The following is a 16,777-nucleotide window of genomic DNA, read 5'->3' on the forward strand; positions in this document are numbered from 1 at the left end:
CAGTGCTCCCATACTAAGGAGAGCCCCGATTCAATGGCACAAAGTGCGTACACGGAATATCTAGCTCGTCAGACCGAAACTGGATGTTTATGTATGCGAGGGTAACCTGTCTGGTAACGTAGCTAGCATCCGTGCATGTTATACAGAAAAACGAATACAAGAAACAAATGGGGGACTAGTATTACTTATTTTTTTACATCATTAAAGATTTATATTCAGATTTATAACTGGATCCTCTTTCAGAAACGTTTTTGTGAAAAACAAAGGGAAGTCAAACTATCCAGCCGGAGTTTTATTCTCAATTGTGCTATAATTCGTACTTAATCAATAGAAACCAAAAATAATCTTTCTTCTGAGGAAGGCACATTTTTTGGAAGTGCTGCGGGAGATAAAGGTGACTACCACTGCAGACACCACAAAAAGTGACACGAAAGAGAGAGCCTTTTTGCGAAACCGTGTCATGGATTTGTTTGCGTAGCGGCGTCTCTGGCCCAGCTGGAAGGGATTGATGTTAATTTAGTCTAGCACTGAAGGGGTAAAGTGGGCACATTTTAGGCCAGCAGAGATGAGCAATGTGCTGCAGTCAAAAGTAGTGACTCTCAGAGGGGAGTGATGGTTGAGCAAAACAGCAGGGGTTTATTAGCATTGCCTTCACTGGCAAGTGTCAGAGCAGTCAGTAGGAATTAGTGTACAGCCAGTCAGGAAGACATTAGCATAGGATGGCAAACAGGGGAAGTGTGTTTTAACAGTACTGCCTACTGTTTCATTTTTTATTTAAAGCCTTTACCTGCCTAGTGCTTGCTACCGAAAGAGCGGATTATTGCAAGTGCTGGTGTGTTTTTTAACATACATTTTTACATTTTGAGTAATGCTGAAGTTGCCAGCAGCCTTGATTACGCATTTTTGTTTTTTTATTATCTATGATGAACATAATGTGCCTTTTCACCTTCAGCTCTTTGTCTTGAAGAGCAGATGAGACGTGCATTTGAGATCCAATAGTGTCAGAAGTATCTGGCGGTCATAATAAAGATTTACAGTACACGAGGAAAAATGTTGCTTCTTAAAAATATATGAGAAGTGACTGTTTTACTAGCTACTTATACACCAGGACTTCATGTGGTCTACTGTAAAAGGAGGTTCAAAACATTGTGTGCTTTAATGTGCATGTTATTTATAGCAGCTCTGTACACCCAAACTTCCACATGGAACAATGAGTAAAAACTCACAAATGTGTTCGTTGTTATTATAGTACTATAGAGAAATGAAGACTCTTTGGAGAAACTGCCTTGTTTATAGATGTGAGTCATATAGCAGCAGTGTCATACACAAAGTCTTCGTAATCTGTGAGTGGCATGAACATATGTGGAATAATGTATCTTCTGGCTAGGAGATCTGGACAGTATTTATTTCTGTATATTATGTCTGTTGACGACAATCATTAAGCATTGATTGAGTGGACATTTTAAACTTTGTTCCAAATGCGGTACTGATTTGTCTGTGTTTAGAAACTTGAAATGGGGGTTCAGATCCCTCAAGTAACAAAGTCACTTCCTTTGTTAGGCCATTGATTGTGTGAAGTTTGTACATGCAACTCTTTGAAACTAATTGCTGATGAATATCTTCACGTTGAAGGTACAGTAGGTGGAGTGCACTTTAATAGCAAGGGAATGTCACTGCTTACAGAGGTTCATACCGTATTTGCAGTATAACATCCAACTCTTGCAACGGTTGCAATTCTACATGGTTTATATACTTTTAGGCTACCCTTATTTGTAAAGTAACATGACTTTCCATGGTTTGCAATAGGCTCCAAATGACGTTGATTTTGTGTCTTGGACTGATTTGAAAACATTTTTTTACTTTGAGATAAGTAAAGAGTCCAGAGATTTATATAGTCTGAGGTGCTGTTCGCATACCTTTCTGCTTGTATTTGTTTGCAGAATGCTTCTGACCTTTGTCTAAATGAGGGGATTTTAGTTGCATTTTTAATTATCCTCATGCAAATTCAGGATTTATTGTTGGAGGTTAGGAAATAGTTTGTTTTGATTAACCCACTTTTGTTCCCCGGGTAAACTTTGTATTTTTATTTATATTATCACTACACCGGTAACACCGCTCGGTTGACCCTAAATCAACTGGTTTCTTTTTAAAGAATGACTTTGCACTAAAGCCCAAGTTGTTTCTATTCATAACAGAGAACCTGCAGTATGACAGACAGAGGAATGTTCTTAGAAAGGGAATGGCGTCTCCAGCCAAGGCATTGCATTTTTATTGCAGCGGATTATGCAAGACTTTGGCCAGCGTCTGTAGCTTCGTATGTTGGAGGGTTCATTTTCACGTGTTTGGCACAAGTCCCAGCAGAGGCCTTCAGAACAGTGGTTAGCGACATGAATGAATACAACGTTTTGAAGAGCTGTTCAGTAAGTAGGGCTGGGCAGCTGCCAAAAACGCAGCTCCTTATACCGGGTCAGGGCAAAGCTCTGATTCGTGGAGCTGTGTATTGTGTAGAAAACATCCTTTCTTTTATGCTTCCCCCCCTCCCCCCTCTCTAAGGAATGCATAGCCAGGCTTCCAACTCTCAAAATAGGAAGTAACCAAATAGTATGCAGATTTGACTAATGACAGAGCATAGCAAAGGAAATATGTGGCTCTGTGTATTAAACTGTGTATCTGGAACGTGGACCTTTTGACCTCCACAGCCGGCTTGAGATGTAAGGGACCCAATCATTTGTGAGACATCTGTTGTCTACCTGCCCTGATTTTATAAATGGTTTAATAAGATTAAATAATTAGCAGGATAACCACATGGTCACCATGCCTCTAATTCCTAGTATTGGCTGCATACTTTGGGGTGAATGGAATCCTTCATGGTTCCACTCAGGGCATGTCAATCATAGGATAAACTTACAGTGCATAATTGTTGAGCATTTTGCTGCGAGATTATCCCTGGTTACAGGCACGTCAGAAGTTTCTTTTTATATGAACTATTTTTAGTATTTTAGTACTATTATTAACAACAGTAATACTTATAAAGTAATACATGTTATTTCACTGTTAATAAAAATATTACATATTATATTGAGGCAAATATGTAGACACCACTGTGGTACATGATAACTGTAAAGTGGGACAATTTCACCTATTAAGTAAGGGTCCTTCAGCCCTTGGATTACAAATATATTAATAAAGTACAGAAACAAGATCACTACATGTAACAGCAGTGAAAAAGGAATCCCTACTTTAAAAATTAACATCCAAGTATATTCAGTTATTGTGTGATTTTATATTTTTGTACAAATGTTTTTCACGCCAATTCAATAACTATAGTATAATAGTTTGTTTTTGCTTAATGCTTCCAAAATGCTGAATGGATGAACCAGGTTATATATATATATATATATTTATTTTTCTCCTAGTCCCCGGACTTTTTACTTCCATTTCATTTCTCCTGTAGCAATCTGTTCATATATAGTGAAAAAAATGTCCTTCACTTCTTTCCCAACCACTGAATCAAGCTGGACTGTATAATTTATTATGCTTTGTGTATCAACATGCCTCCAGCTCCCACCACTTATTCTCCTCAGAAGAAACAGAACCTAATATAGCTGCAGATACCGAAACCCTTGCAAGATCTGCCCTATTACTATGGTCTGATACTGTTCTAATTGCTTTCTAATCCCCAGCAGTAATCAATATGCGTTATCTGGTGTTTGGATGATGTTAGAGCAGTGGGGCTCAAATCCAGTCCTCCAATTGTCAAATATGTACAATACAAGTTTGGTGGTTGGAAGTGTGTACTTATTACTTTATATTGTAGATTTTTCATTTAGGGATGATCCCAAATATGAAATGCTGCTGCAGTGAATATGACCGCAAACGTGGTCATAGTTATCTACCCACTCTTATCGTCATTTTGCTCCAAGGAATCATATCTAAAGGAATAGTCTCCTACATATTCCTCTTTACGTGAAGTGTTTTGTAGTATGGCTGCTGCTCTGTATAAATAGAATTCTAATGTATGTCCTTTCCTTGTAGGTAAACTCTCTTCCTGGAGCCTCCCTGACTCTGACTTCATCTCATATCTACGGTAGCAGACTCAACCCCAGTTCTGCTATGGGTTCCCTTCTAGGGCCAACTGAAAACTGTCAATCAGGTAATGCCTGCAATACATACTTTTAAAGTGCATTTGTTTAGCCCAGGGGTGGATATCCCTGCTTCAGCACAGGTGGCTCAGCTGATTGAGCCACTGATAGAGCTACCTGTGCTGAAGCAGGGATATCCTGAAAGCCTGACCTGTTGGTGACCCATGAGTACTGCAGTTGGCCACCCCTGCCTTAGACAATACCATTTGTTTTTACAAATCATTTTTTCTTTACCATTTTCATTCCGATCACATGCTGCATTGTGAAATTCATAAACACAGGTCTTTGCAAATCTGTTCATTGCTTTACCTCTTAGGCCTGTAATATAGAGTGCGCTGTCGCGCTACCGTGCGCGCGTCAATTGCAATTGACTGTGGGAGGCTGATGTTGATACCGTCGAGATGCGCGTGCGCATGGCCGAGAGTGGTGACCAGAGAAAGTACAACGTGATGCTATGAACCAATAACAGCGTGGCTTTGCGCTGTGGCGTCACAGCCACGCCCCTAGCCGCTCGCATCACCGTTTACCCTCTGCAAACGAAACGCCCGCACCATGTGCACGCACAATGCCGTGCGCGCGCCCGCACATGCACCAGCGCGCACTATTTTACAAGCCTTAAGTTGTGAAGGGGCTAAACGCGAGCCCCCAGTGTTGGAATGTCACTGGAGACCAGGTTCTACAACACCTTTTTATAACCGGGATCATTTGATTGAGCAAAACAAGATGGTAAAATAAATGGTAATTTATTTCTCGTAAAAGACAGACACACAAAGTTACACAATTCAAGATTAACACACTTACTGGGAATGGGGCTAACGAATAAATCCGTTTTCGGAACGAAATTCCTTAAGATCACCTTTTTAGAGCACTTTCCAATGACTGATAGTTACTCACAAAAGTCCTGGAACTGTTTCTGGCATGCAATGCCTGCTGCGACCACTGCGCCCGCTGCGTTCTAAAAAGCTGGAAAACACAGAAGGTGTGTACTGCTCACTAAGTGAAAATAATGTAATTTGAAAATATGATTTTCGCCCTAAAAATGCCTAGATTGGCATTGGGTGCATCAGATGGGCTAATTGTAACTCTATTACCAAAATTAGAAAAAGGGTTGTGTTACCACCCCCCTCCCTAGCTAGAAGCCCACTAATAGATGCACTCCAAGTCAGAAAGCTCCTGGTCAGAAAGCGTATTGCACAGCAGATGCTAATGCCAATTATTGACTATGGAGACATAGTATATGGCTCGGCTCCTCAAACCCACCTTAGCAAACTTGACACCCTCTACAATTCAATTTGTCGTTTTGTTCTCCAATGCAACTATAACACACATCGCTGCGAAATGCTCAAAGAACTAGATTGGTCATCACTAGAGTCTAGGCGCAAAGTTCACCTTTCCTGTCTCACCCTCAAATACTTTCTGGGCAAGCTACCCAGCTACCTGAACAAGCTCCTCACCCCTACCACATGCAGTACCTATCACCTGAGATCAGACTCCAAAAGACTATTCATGGTCCCAAGGCTCAACAAAGTATCCGGCCACTCCTCCTTCTCTTACCATGCACCCCAAAACTGGAATAACCTACCAGAGACTCTCACATCCACCACCAGTTTAAGTTCTTTCAAATCTAAGGCTGTCTCACACTTTAATCTGGTCTGTAACTGTTTCATACGCTCATAATATATATTTTCTTTAACTGTGCACGCAATGTCTTGTATATAATGTATACCCTGTTCATTTATGTAACTGTATTTGTAACCATGTATTATTTTGTTTTACTCTGTGCCCAGGACATACTTGAAAACGAGAGGTAACTCTCAATGTATTACTTCCTGGTAAAATATTTTATAAATAAATAAATTAAAACATAACATTTATTATATCAATTAAAAAAGATCTACGCATATATAATGATCATGAATCGTGAAAAATAAATTGTGAAGTGAGTTAAAATGAGTAGGAGTAGGTCTGGTACTGGTGAGGCGTATAGCTCTAGTGTCGAATATTATAATCTTAGACAACCACTAGAATATAATTGGCAATTAATCCACCTATAGAACCTAACTATATGTAGAGCAACTGATCCTAATTAGTGTGGCTACTTGGTATATATTAATAGTAATGTGCTCATTGTGTGATGAGGTGTTAACACTAACACATCTTACCTAGTAACCAACCAAAGATTGGAAAATATAAAGCAAGCCGCAAGATTGTGATAGCTAATGGTAACGTGGTAATCAGATGGTGGGGGCTAAGCTAGATATAAACGCCATGCTAACCATGGCACAGCTCCAACCTCACTGCATAATTTTACTCCTAGCAGCTAAATGATGATAGTTTACAGTGATGCGGGTCAGCTTAGCACAATCATTGGTTGGTGGTATGTGGATTGAACCTGTGTAGGGTAACATCAGCACACCAAAACCAGTGGTATAGGAATGGCAGAATAATAAATATAACGCACATAATGTACAAGATGAAATTTGAAACCAATAACAGTGCCGTATCAGCAAAGAAACATAAGTTTATTAGCAGTCACCTCTTCTCTGAGATGCATTAATTGTATACATACCAGAGGTGAGAGTACACACAAGCTGTCATAAATTGCTAATGTAGCAAAGAAAAGTTTGCTACTACTGTGGTCACAACAATTGGATTGTGCACAGCTATGTACTGGGTTATATGCACGGATAATAGACCAGTATGTCCTAAGGCAGCGGTGCGCAAACTGTGGGGCGCGACCCCCAGGGGGGGCGCGACACTGCCGACGGGGGGCGCAGGGTTTACAGAGGCCCCGCTCGCTTCCCGTCGGCACTTAAATTAAGTGCCGGGGGAGCTGCAGGGCCTCTGTAAACCTAACTTACCGTGGCTCCGGCGGCTTCCTCCCTGTGTCGCCATGGCAACGCGGCGTCAAAATGACGCTGCGAGGTCATGTGACGTCACGTTGCTATGGCAACGTGACGTCATTACGCCGGAGCGCGGGTAAGTTGGGGTTGGGAGGGGGCGCGGGAGTGAGGGGACAGCCGGCAGGGGGGCGCAGGGAAAAAAGTTTGCGCCCCCCTGTCCTAAGGCATATTGTGTGTCTGGATATACAAGTTGTAAATAACTTAACACATAGTAGTGTAGATAGTATCCCGCACCCCTGCATAAATATAACCCATTCTATCAGCAAACATGACGTTGTATGACCCAGCGGTCAAATGCAGACTGAAATCTCATATATGCACACGGCGGTGCCTGAAAAGGGAAGGATCCCTCAGTGAGCCGATACAAACACAATCACAATGTAGCCACCGCACGGAAGATACAGTTGCCAGCGACACACAGTTACCAGACCCTCCTTAGTGATGACGTCACTGCGTCATTACGCCCTACGCGTTTCCCTCCCGAACGGAGCTTCGTCAGGGGCGGATGATTGACAACCAGGGCGGGACTAGGTTAATATAGCATGTAGGGTTGTCATAGCAACCCTGCTCCAATCGCAGTGTTTATTTGTGTTAGCATGCGTTTCTAATGGAGTTGCGATCCCTGGTGTACTAATACATGTCGTTAAAAGGTAGACTATCAATGGAGTGTATTGATATGATATATAGTAGAAGAAGTAGTATATTGAGGATAATTACCAAGAGGGATACCATAAAAACATGGATGAGGGATGTTAATAAACTTAAAATAATCACAAACGAAGAAGTAGATGTAATATCCATAATGATGTAAAGTCACCAGGAGGAATAGCCATAATTCACTACCTCGATGCAAAGTTCACTCTGGAGATAAGCAAAAAACATAAGGTGCTTTTCATGATATATTATAAATAGCTACCGCTAGATAAATATATTGATGCAACGTCTTATATCCTAGAAAGTTGTGATCTCCAGGTATACACTGGAGAATGGTTACAGACGTATGTTACTCCATTAGAAACGCATGCTAACACAAATAAACACTGCGATTGGAGCAGGGTTGCTATGACAACCCTACATGCTATATTAACCTAGTCCCGCCCTGGTTGTCAATCATCCGCCCCTGACGAAGCTCCGTTCGGGAGGTAAATGCGTAGGGCGTAATGATGCAGTGACGTCATCACTAAGGAGGGTCTGGTAACTGTGTGTCGCTGGCAACTGTATCTTCCGTGCGGTGGCTACATTGTGATTGTGTTTGTGTTGGTTCACTGAGGGATCCTGCCCTTTTCAGGCACCGCCGTGTGCATATATGAGATTTCAGTCTGCATTTCACCGCTGGGTCATACAACGTCATGTTTGCTGATAGAATGGGTTATATTTATGCAGGGGTGCGGGATACTATCTACACTACTATGTGTTAAGTTATTTACAACTTGTATATCCAGACACACAATATGCCTTAGGACATACTGATCTATTATCCGTGCATATAACCCAGTACATAGCTGTGCACAATCCAATTGTTGTGACCACAGTAGTAGCAAACTTTTCTTTGCTACATTAACAATTTATGACAGCTTGTGTGTACTCTCACCTCTGGTATGTATACAATTAATGCATCTCAGAGAAGAGGTGACTGCTAATAAGCTTATGTTTCTTTGCTGATACGGCACTGTTATTGGTTTCAAATTTCATCTTGTACATTATGTGCATTATATTTATTATTCTGCCATTCCTATACCACTGGTTTTGGTGTGCTGATGTTACCCTACACAGGTTCAATCCACATACCACCAACCAATGATTGTGCTAAGCTGACCCGCATCACTGTAAACTATCATCATTTAGCTGCTAGGAGTAAAATTATGCAGTGAGGTTGGAGCTGTGCCATGGTTAGCATGGCGTTTATATCTAGCTTAGCCCCCACTATCTGATTACCACGTTACCATTAGCTATCACAATCTTGCGGCTTGCTTTATATTTTGCAATCTTTGGTTGGTTACTAGGTAAGATGTGTTAGTGTTAACACCTCATCACACAATGAGCACATTAATATTAATATATACCAAGTAGCCACACTAATTAGGATCAGTTGCTCTACATATAGTTAGGTTCTATAGGTGGATTAATTGCCAATTATATTCTAGTGGTTGTCTAAGATTATAATATTCGACACTAGAGCTATACGCCTCACCAGTACCAGACCTACTCCTACTCATTTTAACTCACTTCACAATTTATTTTTCACGATTCATGATCATTATATATGTGTAGATCGTTTTTAATTGATATAATAAATGTTATGTTTTAATAGCCTTGGAGTGCATCTATTAGTGGGTTTCTAGCTAGGGAGGGGGGTGGTAACACATCCCTTTTTCTAATTTTGGTAATAGAGTTCTAAAAAACTGGACGTAGAAACTTTTCTGCCTTGATAATCTTTGAAGCTGGCTCGCGTCTATTCAGTTCTGAACATCTTTGAATTTGCTGCTGTTGGTTTTGCGCTTGGAATCTGCAAACCATTGGAACCATTGGCTGCAGGCTCTCTTAAGCTTTCAGGCTTTCATTCACTAACCCGAACAGCCTATCAGAGCGTGGGAATTCTCCTGCCAGCCAATTGCCGATTTGCCGGTATTGTAAAGCAGGGCGGGCACCTTTTCTCAGGTAGCATGGGGGCATCGGCTAACCTGGCCCCTCTGCCTCTTTGCATACTGAGCCCACCCTCTGCTCAGGCTCCACAGAGTCTGGATTTTGGCAAAACCCACAAGGACAGCCTTGTGTTAGGCCAGGACATGGGTACTCAAGTATAACTGCAGTGCCCCTCCTGTTCTAACACCGTGGCATCCCTGAGCCTTTCCGGACAGACACAGAGGCACCAAGCTTGGTCGCCAGCTGGGTTTTCCGGAATCCATGACTTAGAAAGCCCTCAGTTCATATACAGGTTATCAATCAATATATATTACATTATATTACTATATATACACATTAAACTATTCCCATTTAATAAAATATATTGTGTCCTGTTTTCTGGGTGCTAATAGTTATCAGTCCCTATTCTGGTGTCAGGGATGGAGTGTGTATATATTCCCTACAGTCACTAGTTTTATTCCTGGCACACATTAGAAAAATACTTTTAAACTCTTAGACACTTCAAAACCTGCTCAGCTTTATAACCTAGCAGGAGCAGCCCCATAACCCCTAAACTAGGTTCAGGATACCTGGGCATGTATGTGGGTACCTCTGCTATACTGGGGAGCCCCTACTAACCTAAGGACTCCATGTATACCTGCAGATATCTTTTAACCTCTTCATACCCATTTACCATGTCTGGAAGATGCTGCAGCAGGGATCCTGGCGGTGAGTTGTAAGAACGTTTTCAGAGTCCGAGTTTGGCGGAGTAATGTGCTTAGCTGTATCCGAAGATATCACACTATCTCCGGATACAACTGTTGGGGTATCCCATAACTCCGGAACCCCGCTACAGAGACACGTTCTGTAAAGACTTTCTCCGACAAACCCACCTTGAAACTTACAGCCTAGAAATCTCCCGATCCCAGCATCCCAGTAAAGGCAAAAATCACATAATTTTTGTCTCAAATGTAGTATACAGTTGCAGTAATACATTTTCGACATCTGGGTCCCAGAGCTGACACTCTAAGACCCTAACACATGGGTCAGGGTTTACCAAGTGGGCTTGACCTTTATTATAAAGCCTGGTTAACCCCTTCACCGTCACAATGAAGCATGAGATTATCGGTACCGTTTGTAGCTTGGATCTCTGCCTCTTACATTATGTCCTAGTTAACGATTAGTTAGCCACTTGTATTCTCCTCCTTCTTATCAAAGGCTTTCCCTCCATACATTTGCAAATGTATTGAACACATTTTGGAATGATAAGAGAGCAGTTAAAGTGACGTAGCATGTGTTTATAGGATGGTAGAATGGGGGAGTGCTTTCCCTGTATTACATCTGATGTGATGCATTGTAGCACTGCACCTTCACCTTTTAGCATTTACAATATAGAAATGCTGCGAGCCACAAATGGCAACGTCACCTGGACATCCTCTAAAGCAGAAGTCATGCAGTGACCCAGGGCATTTACAATACCGGGTTTGAAACAAAGAAGAAAAATAGAACAAAACAACAACAAAAAGGCAATTAGTGGAACCTTTCTATTATTATTATTAATAATAATAATAATATCATCAACGTTATTTATTTGTAGAGTGCCAACATATTCTGCAGCGCGGTACAGTGGGGGTACAGAGATGTGATAATTACATAAACAGAGTTACATACAAACATAAACAAACAGATACAGAGAGGTAATGAGGGCCCTGCTTGTGAGAGCTTACAGTCTAGAAGGAATGGGGGACAATGTTGAAGCAGAAAGGTGAAGATGGGGTATTTCTAACATGTTTTGTGTTTGTTACATGAAATACCCGGTAGTTTCCTCATAGTATACATCCGTGTTCATCGCAGCATCCTGTGTAGTGTTCATGTAAAGTTAGTTTACAGTAATCCTTACAGTTTCCAGAAGACAGCATTACCCTCTCTAATAGTTTGAAGGAGTAGGTGGGTTTGCTTTGTTCCCTTCCCTGTGTCAGGGGTTTTGTTGACATGTCTTGGTAGTCATGCGTGTTTGTGGGAGGGGGATGGGTTTAACAGTTTACCAAGAATGGATCAGTCATGTCTTTGCCAGCCAAGGGTCGTGGGTCATTTGACTCAGAATGAGGGGAGGATAACCTTGTAAGGGGCCAGATAGGGATGTTACTTTTGATGAAGACTGCAGGCAAAACATTCCCTTTTCTCTTTACCTGTAAATATTTATTATTATTATTGCAGGATGTTTCATTGTTATTCCAGCAAGACTTTTTCTTGCCACCTAAACATTTTTTTTAGTAGTTAGGAAAGTGGTAATGCATAATAAATGTATATCTGTGTGCATATATTATTATTGTCATGTATAACTTGCCAACTTATTGCGTAGTGTATGTGTATATATACTGTATATTTATTTTATTAATAGACATATATGTGACACACACACACACACACACACACACACACACACACAACCACAAAATGACGTAACTATATTGCATTATTACATACAGATACAAGGTCCCTGTTCATAGAGGATATTATAATCTAATAGGAAAAGGAATAGATCCACTAAACAGAGAAGTTCATCAGACAAAAAAAAGTTACTTAGTTACCATCTAAAAAATTTTTTAATGTGCATTTGTTGGATATAGCGCTACTGTCTACTTGATTAAAGGTTTCCTTTCTTGAATATTTTGATTGTTGTAAGGAGGCAGATCTATTGGTTGGAATTTGTGGTCTGCCTCGGTGTGGAAAGTGTTAAACAAGGCACCCATTGGGATTTGCTGTGATAAGCATACAGATTAGCCCTTCACAGCTGTGATTCATTACTTTCACCAGAGAAATTAAAAGTGGTGGAGGGGAGGGGGTACAGCAAATGTGAACCATGCTCCTCCACTGTAACACTGGGCAGAATACATTGTCTGCTACATCTACAGAAACATGTAGGGACACCACCTTACAGTGCTAGATCAGCAATTTTGATCCGGCTCCATGCTTGGGATACAGTTAACATATATCGGGCTTAAAAAAAAAAAAAACGACTGTATAACAGCACTCCTATATTATGTGTGCGTATATATATATATACTAGTGTTTAGTATTTTTATGTTATAACAGTGTTCCCCAATTTCCTGTTTATTTTGTTTTATGAAGCGTGTAACAGGGGTTTCCCCCAGAGCCGATCCATGGTGTGCCGAGCTCCTTTGTACCACAACCCCCCACATTTCCCGAGATTTGTCTTTTTTTTGTACCAGTTTCTTACAAACACACAAAAAATACCTACACATATGGCCATAGGGGGCACCAATACAAAACCTTGGTGGCCATTTTGTCTTCACTGTTTTCTTTCTCTAGTTACAATTCCTAGTATCTGGGGAACTATGGGGTCCCCGAGTTAGTAAAGTTTGGTATATCTTTAAAATAGTCCTAACAAATATAGATATTGTACATGTTTTGCTGCAGAAAAGAAAAATTCTGAATGCTCATGTTTAACTTTTAAACCAGTTGGTAGAAAATGTAGTTGCTAATTTTAAATGTTTGGTTCAAGCTAAAGTGATATTTCTGACAGTGTTGGAATGTACAATTTAAAGGCATAACTCCCTAAATGGTTTTAATTGTTTTTGAGTAATGTTTCTCAACCTACAGTATTTTTTTCCACAAGGAACCATAATTTATATGATCAAATTGATGGTAATTTATCAATTAAGGCTGTTCATAAATATTCCTTTGAAACGAATTAGAAATAAATTGTGAATTCCCACTTTTTCAATTGTAAATGTAATGCAAAATCTTTCATAAACCATACGCTAAAATTGGAACATCTTTTATACCCGTTGAGTTTGGCTGAAAGACTACTCTAGCACATGTCATCACCCTATACTACTAACAACTGTGTTCACTAATTCACTAAGGTCATAAAAGCACACTATTCACCTTTAACCCGCTTGTATTGCAGTGTGTGTGTGTGTGTATGTATATGTATATATGTGTATATATATATATATATATATATATATATATATATATATAGAAACACAGAAAAGAAAACCTCTAAAAAGCACTCAGACAAATTATGCAAAATAATAATAATAATTTATTAAATCAAAATATGATGAAAAACAAAACACAACTGACTGAACCCCTGCCTGACTGACTAGAATAAATTGAAATAGGACAAGCCCAAGGAAAACTACACTACCATATAAAAATAAACCATAATATGATCAATACCTCAAATAATGTGACCACCATGGGGACAAAGTACCCATAGTGATCTACCACCGGCCGGCGTATAGAGGAGATACTGAGCAAGAAACCAATAAAGGAAAATAAATAATAAACCTTTAAAGAAAATAAATAAACAGAATATGGTAGGAAATAACAGGCATGCTATACCAGTGTGCGGGGCACTAAATAAAGAGGACCTATAGACATGAAACTATACATATAGTACATGACATCAACAACATTGTTGGAAGGTACTTCAGAGACCCAAACACAGATGTCAAAAAAGAACATATAAAGAACATATAAAGGAGAGAGACCCATAAAGTTGAGGGCAGTACTAAACCTGCAAATAGATATTGATATTGAAAGATACTCAGCTCCTGTGAGATGGTAGTAACACAAAAGTCTCAGGAAAGCACAGCCACGCTAGAAGAAGCCTTAGCGGGCGAAACGCGTTGGTGGGACTTTTATGCTGCTGGCACTTTATTTGGACTTTATAACCGTTGTGGTTACTCTTGGATGTAACTTCTTGATCGTGGCTGTGATTTCCTGAGCCTTACCTGAGACTTTTGTGTTACTATCATCTCACAGGAGCTATCTATTTGCAGGTTTAATACTGCCCTCAACATTATTGGTCTCTCTCCTTTATATGTTCTTTTTTGACATCTGTGTTTGGGTCACTGAAGTACCTTCCAACAATGTTGTTGATATGATGTACTATATGTATAGTTTCATGTCTGTAGGTCCTTTACATTTAGTGCCCCGCACACTGGTATAGCATGCCTGTTATTTCATACCATATTCTGTTTATTTATTTTCTTTAAAGGTTTATTATTTGTTTTCCTTTATTGGTTTCTTGCTCAGTATCTCCTCTATACGCCGGCCGGTGGTAGATCACTATGGGTACTTTGTCCCCAGGGTGGTCACATTATTTGAGGTATTGATCATATTATGGTTTATTTTTATATGGTAGTCTAGTTTTCCTTGGGCTTGTCCTATTTCAATTTATTCTAGTCAGTCAGGCAGGGGTTCAGTCAGTTGTGTTTTGTTTTTCATCATATTTTGATTTAATAAATTATTATTATTATTTTGTATAATTTGTCTGAGTGCTTTTTAGACGTTTTCTTTTCTGTTTCTATATTTACCCCATTCCTCTAGCACCGCCTAGCAGTTAATTTTTCTTTTATTTCTTTTCAGTTATTTTTCTGATTAAGGTTTAGACAATGCATTTATTTGTTGGATGTTGATGCGGTATTTATTTTTGTGTCTGTTTTTTATATATATATATATATATATATATATATATATATATATATATATATATATATATATATATATCTTATACTATATTAGTGAAAGCACTGTATGTTTGCCTGCCTGTCTGGATGTCCGGTGTCCCTAGCGGCAATCTCATTGGTCCCTTCGGCCGCCCGCCCCCGCACACCTCTCATTGGCCTCACACACTCACACCACCCCCTTGGCCCGCCCCCCACACCTCGCATTGGCCTCACACACTCACACCACCCCCTTGGCCCGCCCCCCACACCTCGCATTGGCCTCACACACTCACACCACCCCCTTGGCCCGCCCCCCACACCTCGCATTGGCCTGAGGCGGAGTGACGGGCCAAAGGTCCACAAAAAAAAAAAAAAAAAACCACACACACACAGTGTCACACACACACACACACACAGTGTCACACACACACACACACACACACACACACACACACACACACACACACACACACACACACACACACACACACACACACACACAGTGACACACACACACACACAGTGTCACACACACACAGTGTCACACACACACAGTGTCACACACACACACACACACACACACACACACACACACACACACACACCCCTCTCTGTCCTCTCCCCCCCCCACCACACTCACCTCCCTCCCACTCCATTCCCTCCCGCTCCACTCACCTCCCTCTCACTCCATTCCCTCCCGCTCCACTCACCTCCCACTCCATTCCCTCCCAGTCCCTCCCCGGCGGGGGGACACGCGCCCACCTAAGAGGCGCCCGGAAGCCGCTCCACTCACCTCCCTCTCACTCCATTCCCTCCCGCTCCACTCACCTCCCACTCCATTCCCTCCCAGTCCCTCCCCGGCGGGGGGACACGCGCCCACCTAAGAGGCGCCCGGAAGCCGCTCCACTCCCTCCCGCTCCACTCACCTCCCTCACTCCATTCCCTCCCGCTCCACTCACCTCCCACTCCATTCCCTCCCAGTCCCTCCCCGGCGGGGGGACACGCGCCCACCTAAGAGGCGGCCGGAAGCCGCTCCACCCCATCCCGCACTCACCTCCCTCCCGCTCCACTCCCGCACTCACCTCCCTCCCGCACTCACCTCCCCGGCGGGGGGACACGCGGCACCTGGGATGGCGGCGCCCCGAAGTAGAGGTGACGTGTGTGTGTCACTGTGTGTGTGTCACTGTGTGTGTGTGTGTGTGTGTGTGTGTGTGTGTGTGTGTCACTGTGTGTGTGTCACTGTGTGTGTGTGTGTGTGTGTGTGTGTGTGTGTGTGTGTGTGTGTGTGTGTGTCTCACTGTGTGTGTCACTGTGTGTGTGTGTGTGTGTCTCACTGTGTGTGTGTCTCACTGTGTGTGTGTGTGTGACACTGTGTTTGTCTCTCACTGTGTGTGTGTCTCTCACTGTGTGTGTCACTGTGTGTGTGTGTCTGTGTCACATGGGGGGGGCAGGAGGGGAGAGAGAGGGGGGGAGCGGAGAAACATACAGGGGGAGTGGAGAGGAGAGACCCGGAAATTTTAACCAACCCACCCCCCTCCTGTCCACTCTCCCCCCCCCTCCTCCTCCTCCCGTCCGCTCTCTCCCCCCCCTCCTCCTCCTCCCGTCCGCTCTCTCCCCCCCCTCCTCC

General features: G+C 41.8%; 1 protein-coding gene and 1 long non-coding RNA gene across 7 annotated transcripts in view; both read left to right on the plus strand.

Annotated features, from left to right (window-relative positions):
* The window catches only part of LOC142488767 (uncharacterized), a 433,714-nt gene that overhangs the window by 129,882 nt on the left and 287,055 nt on the right, over positions 1-16,777 (plus strand). The gene's annotated exons all lie outside the window — the stretch shown is intronic.
* Positions 1-16,777, plus strand: part of MLLT10 (MLLT10 histone lysine methyltransferase DOT1L cofactor) — a 157,576-nt gene that overhangs the window by 103,040 nt on the left and 37,759 nt on the right. For all 6 annotated transcript variants that reach the window (XM_075587545.1, XM_075587542.1, XM_075587541.1 and 3 more), the window contains one exon: positions 4,036-4,153. In XM_075587545.1, the coding sequence (XP_075443660.1) occupies positions 4,036-4,153 (118 nt within the window). The remainder of the gene's footprint in view (positions 1-4,035; positions 4,154-16,777) is intronic.

The sequence above is a fragment of the Ascaphus truei genome, chromosome 2 (genome assembly GCF_040206685.1).
Source record: "Ascaphus truei isolate aAscTru1 chromosome 2, aAscTru1.hap1, whole genome shotgun sequence".
NCBI lineage: Eukaryota > Metazoa > Chordata > Amphibia > Anura > Ascaphidae > Ascaphus > Ascaphus truei.